The sequence below is a fragment of the Hylobates moloch genome, unplaced genomic scaffold, assembly GCF_009828535.3.
Source record: "Hylobates moloch isolate HMO894 unplaced genomic scaffold, HMol_V3 SCAFFOLD_2, whole genome shotgun sequence".
Lineage (NCBI taxonomy): Eukaryota > Metazoa > Chordata > Mammalia > Primates > Hylobatidae > Hylobates > Hylobates moloch.
Genome location: NW_026652277.1, coordinates 16,195,280 through 16,215,464, shown reverse-complemented (window position 1 = coordinate 16,215,464; position 20,185 = coordinate 16,195,280). Strand labels below are relative to the sequence as shown.

The window sequence follows — 20,185 nt, the reverse complement described above, 5'->3', positions numbered from 1 at the left end:
AAAAAAATAGCCGGGCGTGGTGGCGGGCGCCTGTAGTCCCAGCTACTCGGGAGGCTGAGGTAGGAGAATGGCTTGAACCTGGGAGGCAGAGCTTGCAGTGAGGTGAGATTGCGCCACTGCACTCCTGCCTGGGTGACAGAGTGAGTCTCCGTCTCAAAAAAAGAAAGAAAAAAGAAATAAAACATATGTTGAGGGCACTGATCAGGAAATCATGTTTTTGAGACTGTGAAAGATGAGAATGACTGAATGCACTGCCCTATTTTAAATTCCAGATGCCCTTAGGCAAGGAATAGTCTCCTCTGAGTATAAACTAACTACTAGGGCTTTAGGGGAACAGGCTCACCTGTATTGAATCGGGTTCCTGGGCAAGTAAATTAAAATAATAAAACAAAAATAAACAAAGAAACAATACATCTACTTGTCAAATAACTGATCTGAGTATTAAAAGAATAAGACAGAGCTTCTTTGGTCAAGACAGGTGAAGTCATTTGCTCATGTAGAGTTGAGAGTTGCTATCTTACCTAACTAGCGCAACACTGATTAACTAGCTTTCCCTAATGATACTAAACGTGAAGCGTAGTACTATTAATGAGGTGATCAAGGCAGAATGCCAGTACTTGGAGACAGCAGAAGGCATACAGACGTAAATGTCGACTTCCCAGGGGAAGATCCTCAGGATGTCCCAACTATGACCACTGGCTCACGAGCTTCCCCTCAACCCAGTGTGCCTTATTCAACTAGTGATACTTGAATCTCATGGTTCCTGGACATCACTTCTCAATTCCAGCTTTGCTACTTCCATTGCAACCACTTTTCTGTTCTCATAATTACATTCTAGTTCTTGTTATCATAGGGAACTACTGCTCCCCCTCTGAAATCTCAATCTTCAGTTTCCCACCCCGATCATGTTACATTTTTCTACTTTTTCCAGTCACTTCTTTTACCGTGTATATATACACACACACACACACATATATATATACACATACACATACAGTATATATATTTGAACATATATATAAATATGCTCCACCCACTTCATTAAAGCCTGCAGTCCAGTTATTTGCCCTGCTATGCTTTTCCTGTCTATCTGCCCATTCCTCTCTATGCTTTCTTCCCCCTAGCTTGGATCCCATGACCCTCATCTCAACCCCTCCTTTGTTATGCATCTCTTTCAGATAGAATCCCAACCCTCAATCTCTTGAACTGTTCCCATTTTCTGCTTGTATGCAGACAACTTCTCTGGTTCCACTACCAAAACACAAAACAGTTTTGCTTTTGGAAAATAATCACCAAATCATGTGCATTGGTTTCAATACACAGGCACACAGTCATGATTTCTAGACTCAACTGAGTCTCACACATAACACATCCATGTCATGATCTCTCTCACTGACCTGATAGCAATTCCTAGCCTTCCTCCTGCTCTACATGGTGCTGCCCTAAATCCACTCCTCTTTTTTTCTCAGGAGATAACCATGTCCACCTCACAGAGACACTAGAGGACATGTGGCCACGTGTCCTCAGTCTCCTGTTTCCCTTACTAAGACTTCTATTTGCATTCACCCCATTGCTGGGTCACGTGCTCTCATTTCCATGGAGAAAGCATCCTTTCAACCGACTTTCTATTTGTTCCCCAGATTCCATCTATTTGTCGCCTTAGGAAACTTGCTCTATATTTCTTATCTATCCAGGGTTTTTAAAGTCAACATCTATTGAACACTTCCATATTCTGCACCAGACACTCAGATAAAAACTTGGAAAACATTATTTCATGTCAATTCTATAGTAATCCTGTGGAATGGGCACTTCCCTGGATTCATTCTCTCTGGCTCTGTCTCTGCTCTTGCTCTTAAGACACATAAGCATTGCTCAACTCTTACTAGAAGCTTCCTTTGATCCTTTATTGACTTCTAACTCCAGCCCCATCTCCTTGCTTCCCTCCACTGCCAAGCTTCTTAAAAGGGTCACCTCCACATCCTCTCTTCTCTTCCTCACGGCCCATCCATTTCTCAAGCCTTTTCCACTGAGACTTCACTTACTGTTTATAAAATGTGAACCTCCTAATTGTGAAATCCAATAGATGCTTTTCAGTCTTTATTTCCCTTGATATTTGTCACTTATTACTGGCATTCAAGCCCTTCTGCCCTGAGACTTCCTCTCTACTGACTTCCGTAACAAGATATGTCTCTCATGTTTTCACTTTGAAAACTTCTCCTCAACCTTTCCTTAGCAACGGTTCCTACTCCATTCCTTAAATGTCTCTGTCCCCAGGTCTCTGTCCTCACTCTCTTCTCTGAGTGATGTCATTCATTCCCATGGTTCAACTATCACATACAAACCATATCTTAGGGCTTCACTGGATAGCAACACCTAGATATTCCCAAAAGAAAGTCTTCCTTATCAATCTCCAATTTATTTCTCCTCCTAGATTTTCTAACTTGGTTCATTCAGTCTTCTTATCACCACGTGACCAAGACCAAACTAGGTAGCTATCATTGAGGCCTAAAATTCTCTACTTGATTACAAAGAATGACTCCTACAATTATCTGCTAGCATCACACATTATACAATTTTGGAAGGCTGCATTCATTTTATATGATATTTGGTCTTTAGACCTTATACTTCTAGCATTTAACTTGAAATCACCTTTTTAATGAAAACTTTTGACAAAGCATTTCAAATATTACTTGTAGGAAGTTATGGCTTTAGTGTGGTCAACCTAAGAGAGGAACAGCTTATTTCATTGGGGTAAAAAAGAGGAAAATGTCTTTTATTCTCTGATTTTCATGGCAGGGATTGGGTATTGTCTGTTTTTCCTGTCAGCTGCCCATCTGCACTGAACTTCTAAGGCTCTGCTAAGCTTTAGCCTACTTAGGATGACTCATTTTCTCCTTAAAATAATATAGAGAGATTTTCTCCCTGAAACAGTATAGATATATTTTTCTCTGCAAGTCTGTGGTTCAGCCTGCTTACTGTTTTCTGAATCTTTGCTAATACTTCCCTAGATATGACAATCAAAAAGGGCTAGGGAAACAGAATGCTATGAAAGACTTTACCATATTTACCTTCTAATTCTTTTGTTATCATCAGGCATGTCAATATCTGGGCCGAGTTGGTAATGAAGCAGTTCAGTACCAAAGAGATCATATTCCAAGTAGCAGCCAAGTTGAGCAAACTCCAAGAGCTCCTTCTTATCAAGTATAGTCCTAGAAACAATACGACAGATAAATTGTTATTATGAAGAGCCCATTTTCCACATGTACATACTAGAAGTTTTAAGCACACTGTGTACAAGAACATAGCTGAAGTCAAGCAACAGAAACTTCTGGAATGGCTCTTAAGGATGTGAGTATAAAACAGTAAGTTCAATTTGTTACTAGAAATAAAAGAACTTACTTATCTAAAAGGGAGTTTTCCCCTCTAAAGTACTTGGGTACTACAGACTTAGTTTAATGATGCTTCCATTATTCCAAAGCAAGTTTGGAATTCTCCCTCAGAACTGTGTTCAGAATATGCCCCCACACTATTTTGAGAATCCTTAATGCGGTAAATTTTCATCCTCTAAGGACTGCTATGAACTGTGAAAACTATCAAAGGAAATTTAGCCTCAGGTCTGGTGAATTAGGTGAGTAATGCTAATCTGGGTAACACATGAGGCTTTGCCTTATGGTAGGAGGGTGATTTTCTTGTGAAGATTGTAAAGTGCTTCTAAAATTAATTCTAAAGCCTTTAAAGAATATCATTCCAACATTTTCTTTAAGGCACAATACTCATACAGATATTTATGTTCTGGAGTGCTTATTTTTTAAATAAAATTTATTATTTTATGATAAATTTTATGGATATCTTCTCATTTCAATAGATATCATATAAAGAATATAACTATTTTAGGATGTAAGATTATGTAAACGAAAGGGAAAGGAGAGAAATGTAAGACAAGTACAGGCTACAGACAAGAGTAGAGTACAGAGCAAGAGTAGATTATCTCAAGAAATTTGCATTATAACAAGTAAAAAGAGATGCACTAAGGTAACCCCAAAATACCACTGTAGGGATCCAATCACACAGAGAGCTAAGAAGGAATAAAAACATCCTAGCAGAAGACAATATGGGAAAAAAAAGTGAAGGAAAAATATACCCCATTAGACATTTCATAAAGGGAAGGAAGACATTGCATGAAGGGAATGAAGGAAAAATATACCCATTAGACACTGCATGAAAGGAATGAAGGACCTAGAGAAATATAAGGGATCGTTTGGGATGGAAATTGTCCTGGAGATGAGTTGAGAACATTAGACAGTCATTATCTTATTGGCTTTTTATCCATGCTGATATTTCTATTACTTTGGCAACTCCACGATGTGAGGATTAAAGCACTATTTTGTGGCAGGGTGCAGTGGCTCAATCGCAGCAGCTTGTGAGGCCGAGGTAGGTGAATCACTTGAGGTCAGGTGTTCCAGACCAGTCTAGCCAACATGATGAAACCACGTTTCTACTAAAAATACAAAAATGGCCGGGTGTGGTGGCTCACACCTGTAATCCCAGCACTTTGGGAGGCCAAGGTGGGTGGATCACCTGAGGGCAGGAGTTCAAGACCAGTTTGGCCAACATGGAGAAACCCCGTCTCTACTAAAAATACTAAAAATTAGCTGGGCATAGTGGTGGGTGCCTGCAATCCCAGCTACTTGGGAGGCTGAGGCAGGAGAATTGCTTGAACCTGGGAGACAGAGGTTGCAGTGAGCTGAGATCACACTATTGCACTCCACCCTGGGCAACAGAGTGAGACTCCATCTCAAAATACAAAAACAAAAACAAAACAAAAATTAGCTGGGGGTGGTAGCAGGCACCTGTAATCCCAGCTACTCGGGTGGCTGAGGCATGAGAATCGCTTGAAACCGGGAGGTGGAGGTTGCATTGAGCTGAGATCGTGCCATTGCATTCCAGCCTGGGTGACAGAGCGAGATTCCATCTCAAAAAACAAAAAGCACTAATATGTGGCTGGGCGTGGTGGCTCACGTCTGTAATCCTAGCACTTTGAGAGGCCGAGGTGGGTGGATCATTTGAGGCCAGGAGTTTGAGACCAGCCTGGCCAACATGGTGAAAACCCATCTCTACTAAAAGTAGATTTTTTTTTTTTTTTTTTTTTTTTTTTTTTGAAAAAAAAAGCACTATTATGTGTTCATGAATCTACTTCTAAGAGGTCAGAAGTATTTTCAGAGCTTTTTTTTTTTTTTTTTTGAGACGGAGTCTCCCTCTGTCGCCCAGGCTGGAGTGCAGTGGCATGATCTCGGCTTACTGCAACCTCCACCTCTTGGGTTCAAGCGATTCTCTTGCTTCAGCCTCCCGAGTAGCTGGGACTACAGGCGTGTGCCACCACTCCTGGCTAATTTTTGTAGTTTTAGTAAAGACGGGGTTTTGCCATGTTGGCCAGGCTGGTCTCGAACGCCTGACCTCAGGTGATCCACCTGTCTCAGCCTCCCAAAGTCCTGGGATTACAGGCGTGAGCCACCATGCCTGGTCAAAGCTTTTCTTATAAACCACAGGAGAACCAATTAAGCCTCCATGTGCCACGGGTGTGGGAAATTTCTCCTTTCCTGTGAGATTCCTGGGAGTTGACTACTGACTTTCATTCTGAGCTATCATACCCTGGCTGGCTCCTTTTCATTTTATTCACCAATTTAGCATAACTTAGAGTTCACGATGTTGTTTTAGGCAGGGAGGCTAAAAAATCTTTCCTTTATACTATAAAATGTACATTAGTTCTGTGCTATCTTCTATTAATACTACTCATTTTCCATCTTCTTACCATGGAGACCATCTTTTGCTTCCAAAATTACTAGGCTGAAAGAATATGTGTTTTTCTATAGAAAACATATTCTGTTTTCCCCAAAGAACCACACTTGAAAAAAACAAAATATACACAATTAAAGTAACGTAAGCGGGAAGAGGTAAGTTTAGTATTTTTCCGTCTGAGTAAATTCAGTGTGTTAATTATCCAATATGGGCAGGGTACTGGGGGAGGGGAGGAGTCAGCAGGGAAATGGAGCCACCAATTACAGGTTGGATCATACTCTTATTTCTGCTCCTAATGTCTTTTTCTTTCCTTCGGCCCAATGCCTTGAGAATAACTTTTCCAAATTTTCAGTGCTATATCAAGGCACATACTTAGTGAAAAGTCCGTGGTAAATGTAAAGCCTTAGAAAACTCTTTAGCCTTAGCTCCAATTGAAAATAAAAAGTAAAGTCACTTAGCATCATTATCATCATGCTGACAATTATGAGAACTTACTATGTGTCTGACATTGTGCGAAGTGCATTACATGTATTATCTCATTTAATACTCTCCATGATCCCAGCAGCTCTCAATTTTAAAGACTGAGAAACTGGGACTTGATTAGATACTCACTCAAGGTGATGTGCTAGAATTTAAATTCATCTCAAAGTTAGAACATTTACGCTGTTAACCACCATACTGTATGGCTTCTCCTATTGCTAAATATTGTTTTTTACTCAAAGGACATTTTCCAGAATTACAATGACTGAATGTGCACAGAGTGTGCTTTAATTTTTAATTTGAAATTTCCTCCCCATGGTACCCTCAAACTGCACTTGAAAAATGGAGAATTTACCATCAAAGGGTAGTATCAGGGGAAGAAAGTGAAAATCCCAGAAAGGTAAGAAAGGATTCACTTGTGGAGATTTTTAATTGCTAAGTCAGAGGGTAACTACATATAGTAAGCAGGATTAAATCTTTACAGTTATTTTAGACAATTTGAATGACATGATCAAAGACAAAGGAACTATGGTAATCATGACAACTGCTTACTTTCTTACTATGGGGTGTGTGTGCGCATGTGTTTGTAGTTATTCATTTTTTTAACTGACATATAGTGATATGACCCCCTCTGGATAACTAAACACTAGTGTGAAGTCAACTAAGAAATGAATATCACAAATATTGGCTGAGCATGGGGGCTCACACCTGTAATCCCAGCACTTTGGGAGGCCGAGGCAGGTGGATCACTTGAGGTCAGGAGTTCAAGACCAACCTGGCCAACATGGTGAAACTCTGTCTCTACTAAAAATACAAAAATTAGCCAGATATGGGGGCTCACATCTGTAATCCCAGCTACTTGGGAGGCTGAGGTAGGAGAATTGCTTGAACCTGGGAGGTGAAGGTTGCAGTGAGCCAAGCTCGCACTACTGCACTCCAGCCTGGGTGACAGAGGGAGGCTCTGTCTCAACAACAACAAGAACAACAACAACAACAAAAACAAAGAAAGAAAAAAGAAACGAATATTTCAAATATTAAGGGGCACAGACGCAACTTCTATCACCAGATCAGACATCTCTCCTGAAGCCAGACCTGAAATCCAACTGCCCACTTGCCATCTCTACTTGGATGCCTAATAGCGACTTCAACCTTCACATGTCCCAACGTGGACCTTTCTTCTACCCTCCAAATTGGCTGCTCTAACACCCTTCCCTATCTCTGTTGACAACAACTCCATTCTAGCTGCTCAGGCCAAAAACCTCAATCATTCTTGACTGCTTTCTTCCCTTGACATTCTATATTTTACCTATTAGGATAGCATTTTGGCTCAACCTTCAAAATACAACCAGAATCCAGACCCGCCATCACCTCCCACACTACCCTCCAGACCCAAATCACCCTCGTCCCTTGCAGGAACACTGCAATAGATACCAAATTGTTCTCTCAGCTTTTACCTTGGCTCTATTACGGTCTATTCTACATACTGCAATTAAAGTGCCACCTCCACACCTAAGTCAGACTAGGTCTCTCCTCTGCTCAGAACCCACCAATGGCTATTTATCTCAAAAGTAAAAGCCAAGGCCTTACGGTGGCCCATGAGACATTGTGTGATCTCTGTCCACGTGGTCTTGCAAAAGCCTCATCTAAAAGAGGAATGGGGGCCGGGCGTGGTGGCTCACACTTGTAATCCCAGCACTTTGAGAGGCAGGTGGATCACTTGAGGTCAGGAGTTCAAGACCAGCCTGGCCAACATGGTGAAACCCTGACTCTACTAAAAATACAAAAATTAACTGGGTGTGGTGGCGTTCGCCTGCAGTCCCAGCTACTCAGGAGGATGAAGCAGGAGAATTGCGTGCACCTGGAAGGCAGAGGATGCAGTGAGCCGAGATCGTGCCACTGTACTCCAGCTTGGGTGACAGAGTGAGACTGTGTCTCAAAAAATAAAAATAAAAAAAAATACAACAGGAATGGGGAGATGGCAGGCATGGTGGCTCACGCCTGTGGTCCCAGCTACTTGCAAGGCTGAGTGAGGAGGATTGCTTGAACCCAAGAGTTCAAGGTTGCAGTGACCTACGATCACACCACTATACTCCAGCTTGGGTGACAGAGGGAGCCCCTGACTCTAAAAAAAGAAATATAAACAAATAAAAAATAAAAGATGAATGGGGACTGTAGGGACTTAATTCTCCAGATGCAATGAAATATAAATGTTACCTACGTTATAAATGTTAACTGAAGAATCTCACAATAAGCAGAGATGTCTTTCTAGAGGAAGACTAACACTGTTCAATAAGATTCATCCACACATGTAAGTTTCAAAAGTAACCGCTGGCCGGGCACATTGGCTCACTCTTGTAATCCCAGCACTTTGGGAAGCCAAGGTGGAAGGATCCCTTGAGCTCGGCAGTTTGAGACTAGCCTTGGAAACAAAGCAAGACCCTGCCTCTACAACAAAACTTTAAAAATTAGCAGGGCATGGTGGTGTGTGCCTGTGGTCCCAGTTGCTCAGGAGGCTGAGGTGGGAGGATCATTTGAGCCCAGGAGTTTGAGGCTGCAGTGAGCTATGGTCGCACTGCTGCACTCCAGCCTGGGTGACAGAGCGAGACCTTGTCTCAAAAAAAAAAAAAAAAAAAAAGTAATCCCTGTGAATTCTTCTCTGCTCAAAAAGCTTATATAAAGGGGTGTGACCTTGGGGAAGCTGGTTCCCCTGTAAAAATGCTCTTAAAAATTTCACGGTCACATGCGACGGGAGATTGCTTCAGAAGGGAAGCAATTAGGCTGATATTTTAGACATCAGGAAAATGCAGTTGAAAAAGAGGGGCAAGGCCAGATGCAGTGAGTGGCTCATGCCTGTAATCCTAGCACTTTGAGAGGCCGAGCCTCTGGCAGGGTTGCTTGAGCCCAGGAGTTTGAGACCAAACACAGAGAGACTCTGCCTCTATAATATAAATAAATAAATAAATAAATAGAAAAAGAGGGGAAGATAAATTTGCTGTCATTAAAAAAATAAGACTTACATATATATGCAGTTTTTTTTTTCTGATTTTTTAACTGACATTTATTGATATGACCTCCTCTGGGTAACTAAATATTAATGTGAAGGCAATTAAGAAATGAATTCAGCTGCACACAGTGGCTCATGCCTGTAATCCCAGCACTTTGGGAGGCTGAGGTGGAGGGGTCACTTGAGCTCATGAATTCCAGACCAGCCTGGGCAACATGGCAAAACCCCATTTCTAACAAAAATACAAAAAATCAACCAGGTGAGGGTGGTACACGCCCTGGGTCCCAGCTACTCGGGAGACTGAGGTGGGAAGACTGTTGGAGCTCGGGAAGTCGAGGCTGCAGTGAGTCACGATCAAGCCACTGCACTCCAGCCTAGGTGACAGAGCAAGTGAGACCCTGTCTCCAAAAAATAAATAAATAAATAAATAAATAAATAAATAAAATAATTAAATTTAAAAAAGGGAATGAATTCATTTAAATTTTTCTTATTGACAAAGCAAACCGAGTGCAAAATTCAGGGGAAGAAAATATTGTGAGTGATCACACATGGTTTTCAAAGGAAAGTCCTGAAAATAAGTAGAATGTGGTATGAGATATTAATAAGGGGTGGGATGGGAAATAAGAAAAATCAACACCTGATAGTCATCAGGTATTTAATACGACCCCAGCTTGCTTAATCCTTACAGAAGCTCTATCAGGAAGGTGTGACTGTCCCCATTTTACAGATGAGGACTTCAAGTCTCAGAAAAGATAAACTCAGGTCTCAACCTGAAGAGCTTCAAAGAAACCCAAACTGCTTTTGTGTTCAGAGGCCATGTACTTAGACCAGGCTGCCCCTCCAGGGGTGAGAACACCCAGGCACCACGGCAACTCCGTACCTCCTCCAAGGCACTCACAGTACGGAGACATACTCACCATCGCAGTGACATCTAGGAACAAGCGCCTTGCGCCGTGAACGTCTAACAAGGTGACTTACCTATGTGAAACTGACATTCAGCTGGATGGCTTCCAGGGACTGCCAAAGCGCTACTGAAGTTGCATTTATGCAAGTGACTTTCTTTTTCACTTGGAGAGGATTGACCCCAGATGTCAGTATATTACCATGGGAAAATGAACTCTGTGTGCCGTCCAGCAGATGAGGATTAAACAGAGGTCCTGTCCCTCCCAGTCACCAATGATCTCATAGCACATCTTAGAAGAGTGGAGGTGCTAACCTCAGCCAATTTTCCTCATTCTGCATTCTATATCCATGAATACTTCTTGAGAGTTGTTTTTTATTTTATTTTTTTTGAGACAGAGTCTCGCTCTGTCACACAGGCTGGAGTGCAGTGGCGCGATCCTGGCTCACTGCAGCTTCCATCTCCTGGGTTCAAGCGATTCTCCTGCCTCAGCCTCCCAAGTAGCTGGGATTACAAGTGCCCACCACCACATCTGGCTAATTTTGTATTTTTAGTAGAGACGGGGTTTCGCCATGTTGGCCAGGCTGGTCTCAAACTCCTGACCTCAGCGGATCCACCAGCTGATCTGCCTGCCTCGACCTCCCAAAATGCTGGGATTACAGGTGTGAGACACTGCGCCCGGCCATCCATGAATAATTCTATTCTTTCTTACTCCAATCTTTCACAGCTTTTAAGGTGGGTGTTTTTCTCTCCTTCCCCTGAAGAGTCAGTGAAGTGATTGTGACACACAGAAGAGCTACTGCATTTCACACTGAAGAAAAGTCCCATCTTCAAGGTGGATGAAATGATTGCAATGTCATTTACAAAATATCCTGGGATTTCCCAGAAGGAAGATCAGATTTTTGCATCAAGTATTGCTCATGTCATTCATATGGTATCATTTTTTCTGCTGCATATTTTATACTTTTGCTCAACTCGTAGGTAACTTTTCTGTGTATAAAAAACAGGCATAAATTTAGGGAAAATATATTGCCATCAGAAAAAAAAAAAAAAAAAGGTGTCCAAAGTGATTTGGCTCTTTATTGTCAGAATACAGTTATCATTCACCTAGTTTCTTAAGGCTGGTACTATAATGCAAGACAGGTGATTCTATTTTCAACCCCCTTTTATATTCTAGATCTAATCCATATGCTGAGGGGTTTAGTTTAATGTCAAAATGCACTCTGTGTAGGAGAAAGGAAGTCTGCATGAAGTGATAATTTAGACAAGGGTCTGTGGGCTCCCTAGGTAGAAAGAACTAAGGAGCAAAGGAAAGAATTTGATCCGTGGGTAGGATCAAGATAACGAAAGCACCTACCATTTGTCTTGGGCTTTACAGTTTCAAATAATTCTCAGGCACATTATTTCATTTCACACATTGAAACACACCTTCATAAATTAATTCAGTGAACATCTATCAGCTATCTTGTGCTATTCTCTGTGTTAGGAATATAGACACGAATAAGAAATTTAAGATGCTGTCTCAAGGAAATTAAAGTCTGCAAAAGGAAGATATTTAAGCTAATAATTATGGTTAAATGTGCTAAAAACATTTAAGTACAAATAAATACAAAGTATTACAAAAGAAGAATGAAGCACTTAATTTTTTTCACTTGATTCACTTTGATTCATTTGAGTTGAGTTTTAAAGGACACTATTTAGACAAACGTTGATAGGGTTCAAGATGAACGATCCAGAGAGGCTGGGCATATGGCTCATGCCCGTAATCCCAGCACTTTGGGAGGCCAAGTCGAGGGGATTACCGGAGGTTAGGAGTTTGAGACCAGCCTGGCCAACATGGTGAGACCTTGTCTCTACTAAAAATACAAAAATTAGCCAGGCGTGGTGGCAGGCGCCTGTAATCCCAGCTACTTGGGAAGCTGAGGTAGGAGAATTGCTGGAACCCAGGAGGCAAAGGCTGCAGTGAGCCATCGCGCTACTGCACTCCAGCCTGGGTGACAGTGTGAGATTTCATCACAAAAAAAAAAAAAAAAAATCCAGAGAATCACCTGCTGAGAGGCAAAAAGGGAGCTTGCTGTTCCTGAATGTAAGGGTGTAGTTTATCAGAGAAAGGGGAGAAGAGAGGGGAATCATCCATCCATCTATCCATCCATCCATTTAACAAGAAATTGTTGATCACCTACTTGCAATCAGCCATGAGCTGGGAAAGCAAACACAAATAACACCAGTCCCATCTTGGAAGAAGTTCAGTATCTACCACAGAAAAGAGACACGGAAACAAATACTTGTTGTACAGAATTTACCAAGTGTCATGGTAAGAGTGCTGCTAGGAACTAGGTTGGCAAAGAGAAGGAGATACCAAACAGTGGTTGGCTGGTTCTGGAAAAGCTTCATAGAGGAGAAAACCCCTGGTGAATTGCATTCTGAAGAAAGATTCTGCTAAATAGATAAGGGGAAATAGAACATTCATAGCAGAGAGAATAGCATGTGTGTGATGCATATAAGGACAACCAATACAGGGCACTCAAAGACATGGTCAATGTGGCTTTGGCTCAGAGACTGTGAGCATACTGGAAATAACGAGAGATAAGGTGGAGGGAGGCGAGGGAACCAGAAGACTAAGACCTTCGGATTTTGTGCCTGAGACAAAGGTGACCCATTGGAGGGTTTTAAGTCAGGATCAGGGATATAATCAGATTTGCCTTTGGAAAGATCTGGTGGATTGTGGAGGCTAGATCTGGGACCAAAACTAAGGGAGGGATTTGTGTTTGGAGACTTATAATAATTCAAATGATAAATGAGGGGCTGAATTCAGAGAACACCAGAGTGGATAGGAGAGCTTGTATTTGGAGGTCTTTAGGCTAACAGCTGGGTAAATAGCGCTGCTATTAGCCAGATTACGGAGCACAGCAGCAAGAGTGAAGGATGAGGGATTGGCACCACAGGGACAGCCATGCAGGAGGAGAATCACAAGCCTGTCTTGCTTGGGCAACTGATTAGATGTTGGCACCATTAAATAACAAGAACAAGGAGCAGGTTGTGAAACTCACAATATACTGGTGAAATAATTATGTCACATATTAATGTCACTGCACAAATAAAGAAATGAAAACATGGGTCTTCTTTAAAGTGATCAACAACGCAGGTATTCCAACTCCTAATCTAGGGCCCTTTCCATTGTGCTGAGCTTTGATTTAATTGTAACTCATCAGCCATTTGACTCTGTGAAGTCCTTGGGCAAGTGGTGGGCCTGTGAGGGCAGCTCTATGTGGCTCATGGAGTTAGCTCAGGCCCTGACATCGGAATTTATGCATCATAAATTGCATTCCCTGATAAAACTTACAGACTTGATCAAGTATGTTTTAAAAATTGGTATACAAATAAAATAGCAACAGAATGCTTATATATACAACTGATTTATTGAAAAAAATTGTTGAATTTCAGTGACTGATCATTAAAAATTGTTTACCAAAAAAGTAATTCCAGGCTGGGCGCGGTGGCTCACGCCTATAATCCCAGCACTTTGGGAGGCTGAGGTGGGTGGATCACTTGAGGTGGAGAGTTTGAGACCAGCCTGGCCAATGTGGGAAAACCTCGTCTCTACTAAAAATACAAAATTGGCTGAGCTATCGTGATAGTGCACTCTTCTAATCTCAGCTACTTAGGAGCCTGAGGCACAAGAATCACTTGAACCTGGGAGGTGGAGGTTGCAGTGAGCTGAGATCGCGCCACTGCACTCCAGCTTGGATAACAGGGCAAGACACTGTCTCGAAAAAAAAAAAAAAAAGTAATTCCAAAAAATCTTTGTCCTCCTCCCCCTTGAGTTTATCAATTTAGAACCAATGAATATTTGTACAACTATATGGAATTCTTAATTTTTTAAAGTTTTTCAACAACTACTTAAAATAATTACTAAACTCAGCTAGACTTATACACTTAATAACCTAAAATGAATTTTAAAATGTTTATAATGCAATATTTAAAAAAAGCAAACTACTATAATCGAGTGATTATAACCTAATTTACTATACTCTGATTTGATATTAACATAATTTTAAAACATTATTCATGTATATTCTTACACTGCTAATGACAGCTCCACTGCAACTATGAGATCTGAGAAATTCTTAATTGATGGAATTTAACTGATCTCAATTAATTAAAAATAAATTTAAATGTCAAAAATAGAAAGTAAATAGAGATGACGTAAGTTTTTAATGTGTGATCTAAACATTGCCTATGATTAAAAATACATAATTTGCTACTTCCACTAACAATTTGCCAAGAATTTTACTTTGATCCAGACTCAAGCCATAAATGAGAGTGGTACATTTGCATTAATATACTAGTTTATGCCCAAATACGTAGGTATTTTAAAGATTTATTTTTTATGGGATTCTTTTTGCATGAAGGCATGACTTTTATTGAATAATATTTTTGATATTGGAGAATAATTGGGAATGAAAAATAAAAAAAAATTCAGTTTGCTATTATCTGTATTTTAACAAGCATCTCCCCCACCACTTTATTCAGTTCTCTGACTGCTTGGGTCGTTAAAGAAATGTTTAATGACATCATAGGAAGGAATGACGTCACCCTTTCAATATTATGACTTAAGTGTAGGTTTAAGCAAAAGGAACAGATGGCTGCAAGAGAGAAAAACCCTTGTTTAAATTAGACTAAACCCAGAAGTTGGCTCCAAATTACAAAGTGTAATTAAAACTTTATTTTAGAATGCATTTCACAGTTTATACATCCCAGGAAGAGCTTTTTACCATATGAACTCTTCAGCTACCACATAGCACAAAAGAGGTTGCGTTTTTCATGTAAGGCAATACACGGTTCAGGGAATGACGGTATTGAGGAGAGTGAAGATAAATCTCATAGACATGGCAATCCTATTTGTTAAAATGTCACATTTCATGGGAATGGTGTCAGAGTCATGAAAAATTGCTTTAGAAAAAAAATTACTCGTGAAAGGCTTTGGTGGGTAGAACGTACTGGATAGAGCACATGGCCAGCGTTTCCCTTTCAGCAGGAAGGCAAGTCTGCCCAAAATAGTATAATTTGGGATACTCCACAATTAATTATTAATTATCACCATAACTTTATTGCATTTTATTTGGCACTATTTATGATTATAAAGAATTTTGGTGCATTTTACTTTGTCAAATATTTGCCCGGATTTCTTTCTCATCCCTTTTCCTTCTTTCTTTCTCTCCTTTCTTTCTCCCTCCCTTCCCTTCCTTCCTTTCTGCCTCCCTCCCTCCCCCTTTCCCTTTCTTCCTTCCATACGTTATACATGTTGAGAGAAAATACATAGTAAGCAATAATTAGGACAGAGGTGGGGAAAATTTGCATAACACTTTAGAGTTAAAAATAATTTTTCTGGCTGGCTCAGTGGCTCACACCTGTAACCCCAGCATTTCAGGAGGCTGAGGCAGGAGGATCACTTGAGGCAGGAGTTCAAAATTAACTTGGGAAACATAGAAAGTCCCCATCTCTTTTATTCTTAAAAATTAAAAAAAAATTTGTTTTTAAGAATAAAAGAAACTCAGTGCCATATTCATAGGATTCTAGATGTTACAGACAAATACATGCGCATAGCATTCCAATTGTTCTTAAACACCACTGTATTACTTAACTATATCAATATGTTTTGCTCAATTTCAGTTTGTCAAACATTTGCTTGGAATTGTTTTTGAATGACTTCCCATTAATTCACGAATATTCACAGGGATTAAATGTAAGTTCCAAGGAAACCACGTAATTATTTTTTGTGGCTTTTCACAGAAAACCTTAAGGTTAAAAATCACCGTAATTATAATTAAATAATGACTTTGAAGGCAGAGAGTGGATTGTTCTTCAGGCTACAGCCCAGCATCTGGTATATGGTAATTAGACACGCAAGTATTTGTGGAATGAATGAATGATGTGATATTCCACTCTCTTATTTCATCTAATTGAGAGCATGAAAAAAATATCAAAATTATAGCTTTCCAAGAGTTTGGCCAATTTGGCACAAATGATCAGGGGCAAAGGGAATAAAATGCGCTGTTGGCCAGTTCCCTAAATGTTTCCCTCTTGTTGTCTTTCAGAAACCCTTAGGTCAACTCCTCTACCTTCCTCAGCTAGGAATTTTCAAAGACAGTGATGCGCTATTTTCCTTCACTTAATTATCATTGTGCCCTTAATCAAACCCTAGGCCCTGAATGTCTATCAAAGCCCTTTGGCTTGTTGAATAGATAACCAAGTAGAAAAAAGATTCAGGCACACAGCACCTGTCTGTTGCCCCTCAAGGGGGCTCAAATATTTACTCAGTAAATAGTTGCTACCCAAATACCTGCCAGCCATGCTGTTTTACTCAGCTTTCATTGGTGAAGAATTTTGTTGTCATAAAAATACCTACAGCTACTCTGATAGTCCATTAAGGATAAAATCTTGAAGATGAATGGCAAAAAGGATATATGTGGGGTGTTTTTTTTTCAACCGCATCTAGCCTGTATTAGATCGGAGGCCAAGGCAGTGCTATCATTACACGTCACCTGGACACGTGGGTAGAGTTTTAACAGGTAGTAAAATTATAGTAAGTGATTGAAAGGCAGAAAGCCTTCATAGATTAAGTCCAAGCAGTAACACTTAAGTGCCAGGTGCTCTTTTCCAATAAATGTTGACTTTGGGTGGCTGTAACCATCAAAGGCAGCCCCCTGCAATGTTCCCTAGGGCTAAATTCACAGCAGCCAACAGGCCCATGTTTCTTAAAGGGAGCAGATGGTTAGGGGACGGCCTAGACACTGAAGCAGATTTATCTTGTCAAGCTGTTATCTCTTAGTAAATGACCTTAAGCAGGTCACCAATGGTCACATGACAACAATGTAGTTCAGAGGTCTCCTAAGGTGATGGCCATTCATTAACTCTTCCCTCTCAGGGTCCCAAATGCCCCTTTTGAATAGCCATGTAGCAATTTGTTGTTGTTGTCGCAATGTGTGTGTGTGTGTGTATGTGCACCCACACAAATGGATGAATCCTAATGAAGATTGTATATCTTCAAAAATATTTACCTGCTTCAATGTGATTGGGGGCATACTGTAATATTTTATTTTTCTATACTCAAATGATGGAAATACTACTTTAAAGGGGAAAAATAAACTGATCATGGGTAGGTAAGACTGAGGGTCAGTCCAATTGGAGAGTCCCAGCATTCTGGAGGCAACTATGAAGCAGAGCCACCGCCTGATTATCTTCCAATCACAGGGTAGCTTCAGAGGCTTTTTTTTGGTTTTTAATGTCTGAAAAGGCATGGTGGGGGAAATGAAATGATTTGCCATTTTGTCTTGGTTTTTATTTTTTGGAGGCGTTGTTTTGGGGATGCAGGTCTGTTTTGTGAGGCTTCTGTGCATTTCGTTGCATGAAATACATGCCCTTTGTGATTTGTCCCCATTACAGAAAGCTGAAGTCCTTGGCCTTTCAGTATGGCTCAGATTGTATGCACAGCCCTGCAGACCTCAGAGAGTCTGTGAGAGGCTGACCCAGTCAAACTTCAGCATGGCCACTGTCTTGCTGTGAACAGCCACTTCAAAGAGCTAACAATGCCTGCATCTGCCTCCCTGATTATTTTTTTCTGTTACTTTATTCGGTATGCTTTTCCGAATGCACTGCTTTTTCTAAAGCCATGTTCCCTAGCTGCCTCCCTACTGAAATGCTCATACTTTCAGGTATGTCTTTTTCATGCACTGGAACCCTGCATAATCCATCAGATAGGTACAGAATGGATGGCTGCTCTAGCGATGGTCTCAGAATTTTCTAGAATGTTCTGAGTTCGTCTGATGTCAGGTCAACCTTTCCATTCTGTTCTGAGCCATTCTAGAGAGATATATTGAAACTGCAGCCACATGGAAATCTGGTAATGTATCTTTATTGTTTAACAGAAAAAAAATACATATGTGCGTGTATATACATAAATATATACATATGTGTATATATAGGTGTAGTGTATACATATATGTATATCACTAGGCAATAAAGAAAACATTTGCAATTTATATATTGTTTGATTTTATGAGCAGGGAGATACTACTGTGGTAGAAGTAAAGGTTTATTTCACATTTTCCAATGAAAGCTTGTTTTCCATTTGTGCCAAGCATAATTTTCTAACTTACATACATGTCTAACTGTAAATAGATGGAGATAGAAAGATTCTTCTTTACGAATCATCTTGAGCCAGTTTCAAGCAGTATGGCAGACTAGATGTTCACAGAAAACCTTTCCAGCAGAATGCATGTAAAATACTGCATTATATTGAAGAGAGGGAAAAAAAAACACCCTATTTTGAAATGCTTGGTTTAGCTGGTGGGAAAGTAACACTTACTTGCTCGGGGGACAGAGACAACAAGAGAGCTGAGAAAATGAGGAATAAGTTGAGACCTAGAGCTAGCATTTGCCTAAAAGGTATTAATGAGCCAAGTAAGAGAGAGCTTGGGCTTGAACTGAGTAGATCAGACTGGAGACATATAAAGGGCTACTCCCTTTATATGGAAGGCAACACCCTTGAGGATGAAGTAGGTAAAAATTTGGCCCGCAAACAGTTTTTGGAGATTACAGATGGTCCCTGGCTAGTTCGCCTTAATGCTTTTTGGACTTTACAATGGCGTGCATGCAATACACATTCACTAGAAACCGTACTTCAAGTACCCAGAGAAACATTCTGTTTTCCACTTTCAGTACAGTATTCAATAAATTATATGAGCGATTCAACACCGTATTATAAAATAGGCTTTGCGTTAGATGATTCTGCGGAAGTATAGGCTAATGTAAGTGTTCTGAGCATGTTTAAGGCAGACTACGTTAAGCTGTGGTGTTCGGTAGGTTAGGTATATTAAATGCACTTTCAGCTTACAATATTTTGGACTTACAATGGGTTTACTGGAACATAACCCATCTTAAGTCGAGTGGTATCTGCATATATCTTTCTCAGTCTTGTCTTCTAGTGAAAGGAAGGTAAGTTAAGAAAAAGTCTCCCTTGAGAATCCATAGCCCCATTCCTGCACTTGCTAAGCTGAGGGGTCAGAACTCATAGCACCTGTGTTGGTCTAAGTCTCTCAAGTCTAAAATTTAGTTTAAACAGTCACAAAAAGCTTTATGTGATTCCATCTAAATGAGGTACCTAGAGCAGTCAAATTCATAGAGACAGAAAGTAGAATAGCATTTGTCACAGGCCTTGGGGAGTGAATACACTCAACATTACTGAACTGTACATTTCAAAATGTTTAAGAGATAAATTTTATGTTATGCACATTTTACCACAATTAAAAAATTTAGTATAAATTGTCCCACGTAGGTAGTGCCACAACTGCCTACCAGAAATAAAAAATAACCAAAAAAAAAACAGCGGTAAGGGGAAACCAACCTAACGCTCATAATAATTTCCAAGAAGTCTGATCTCACAACAAAAAATTTTACTCTAAATCATAAGGAAATAACCTCATATAAATGACAGCCGGAAGAACTAGTAAATGATATCAGAGTAAAAAAAAGGCAGTAGAAATTAGATTTATCAGTTACAAGTTATACATTGTATGTTTAATATTTTTTTAAAGGTTGACTTGAATCCATGTTGAAAGGAAAATAAATTATCAAAATTAAACAAGCAGATTTGAAAAGTAACCAACTAGAACTTAATAGGTAACAGAAAAACTATATAGTTCTCAATATTATAAACCAAATAGATTGGCTAAGCGACAGATTGATTCTACTGGAAACAGAAGTAGTAAATAGGAAGATTGAACGGAAGAAATTATAGCTCAGTGATGCACGTGGATGGAAATACGAAAGAGGTGTTAAGAAATACAGAGTATAGGTAAGAAAGCCCTACATATATCAAATTAGAGTTTGTGATACAGATGATAAACAACATGTGAGTGAAACAATATTTAAAGAGATAATGGCTGAGGCTTTTCAGAAACAACGAAAGGTATATCCTTACATTCAGGAGTCCCAAGGAACGC

The 20,185-nt window shown here is 40.1% G+C and overlaps 1 protein-coding gene across 1 annotated transcript in view; it reads right to left on the bottom strand.

Moving 5' to 3' along the window:
- The window catches only part of PTER (phosphotriesterase related), a 29,739-nt gene that overhangs the window by 4,929 nt on the left and 4,625 nt on the right, over window positions 1-20,185 (bottom strand). The window contains exon 3 of the mRNA XM_032163588.2: window positions 3,069-3,209. Coding sequence (XP_032019479.1) covers window positions 3,069-3,209 — 141 coding nt within the window. The remainder of the gene's footprint in view (window positions 1-3,068; window positions 3,210-20,185) is intronic.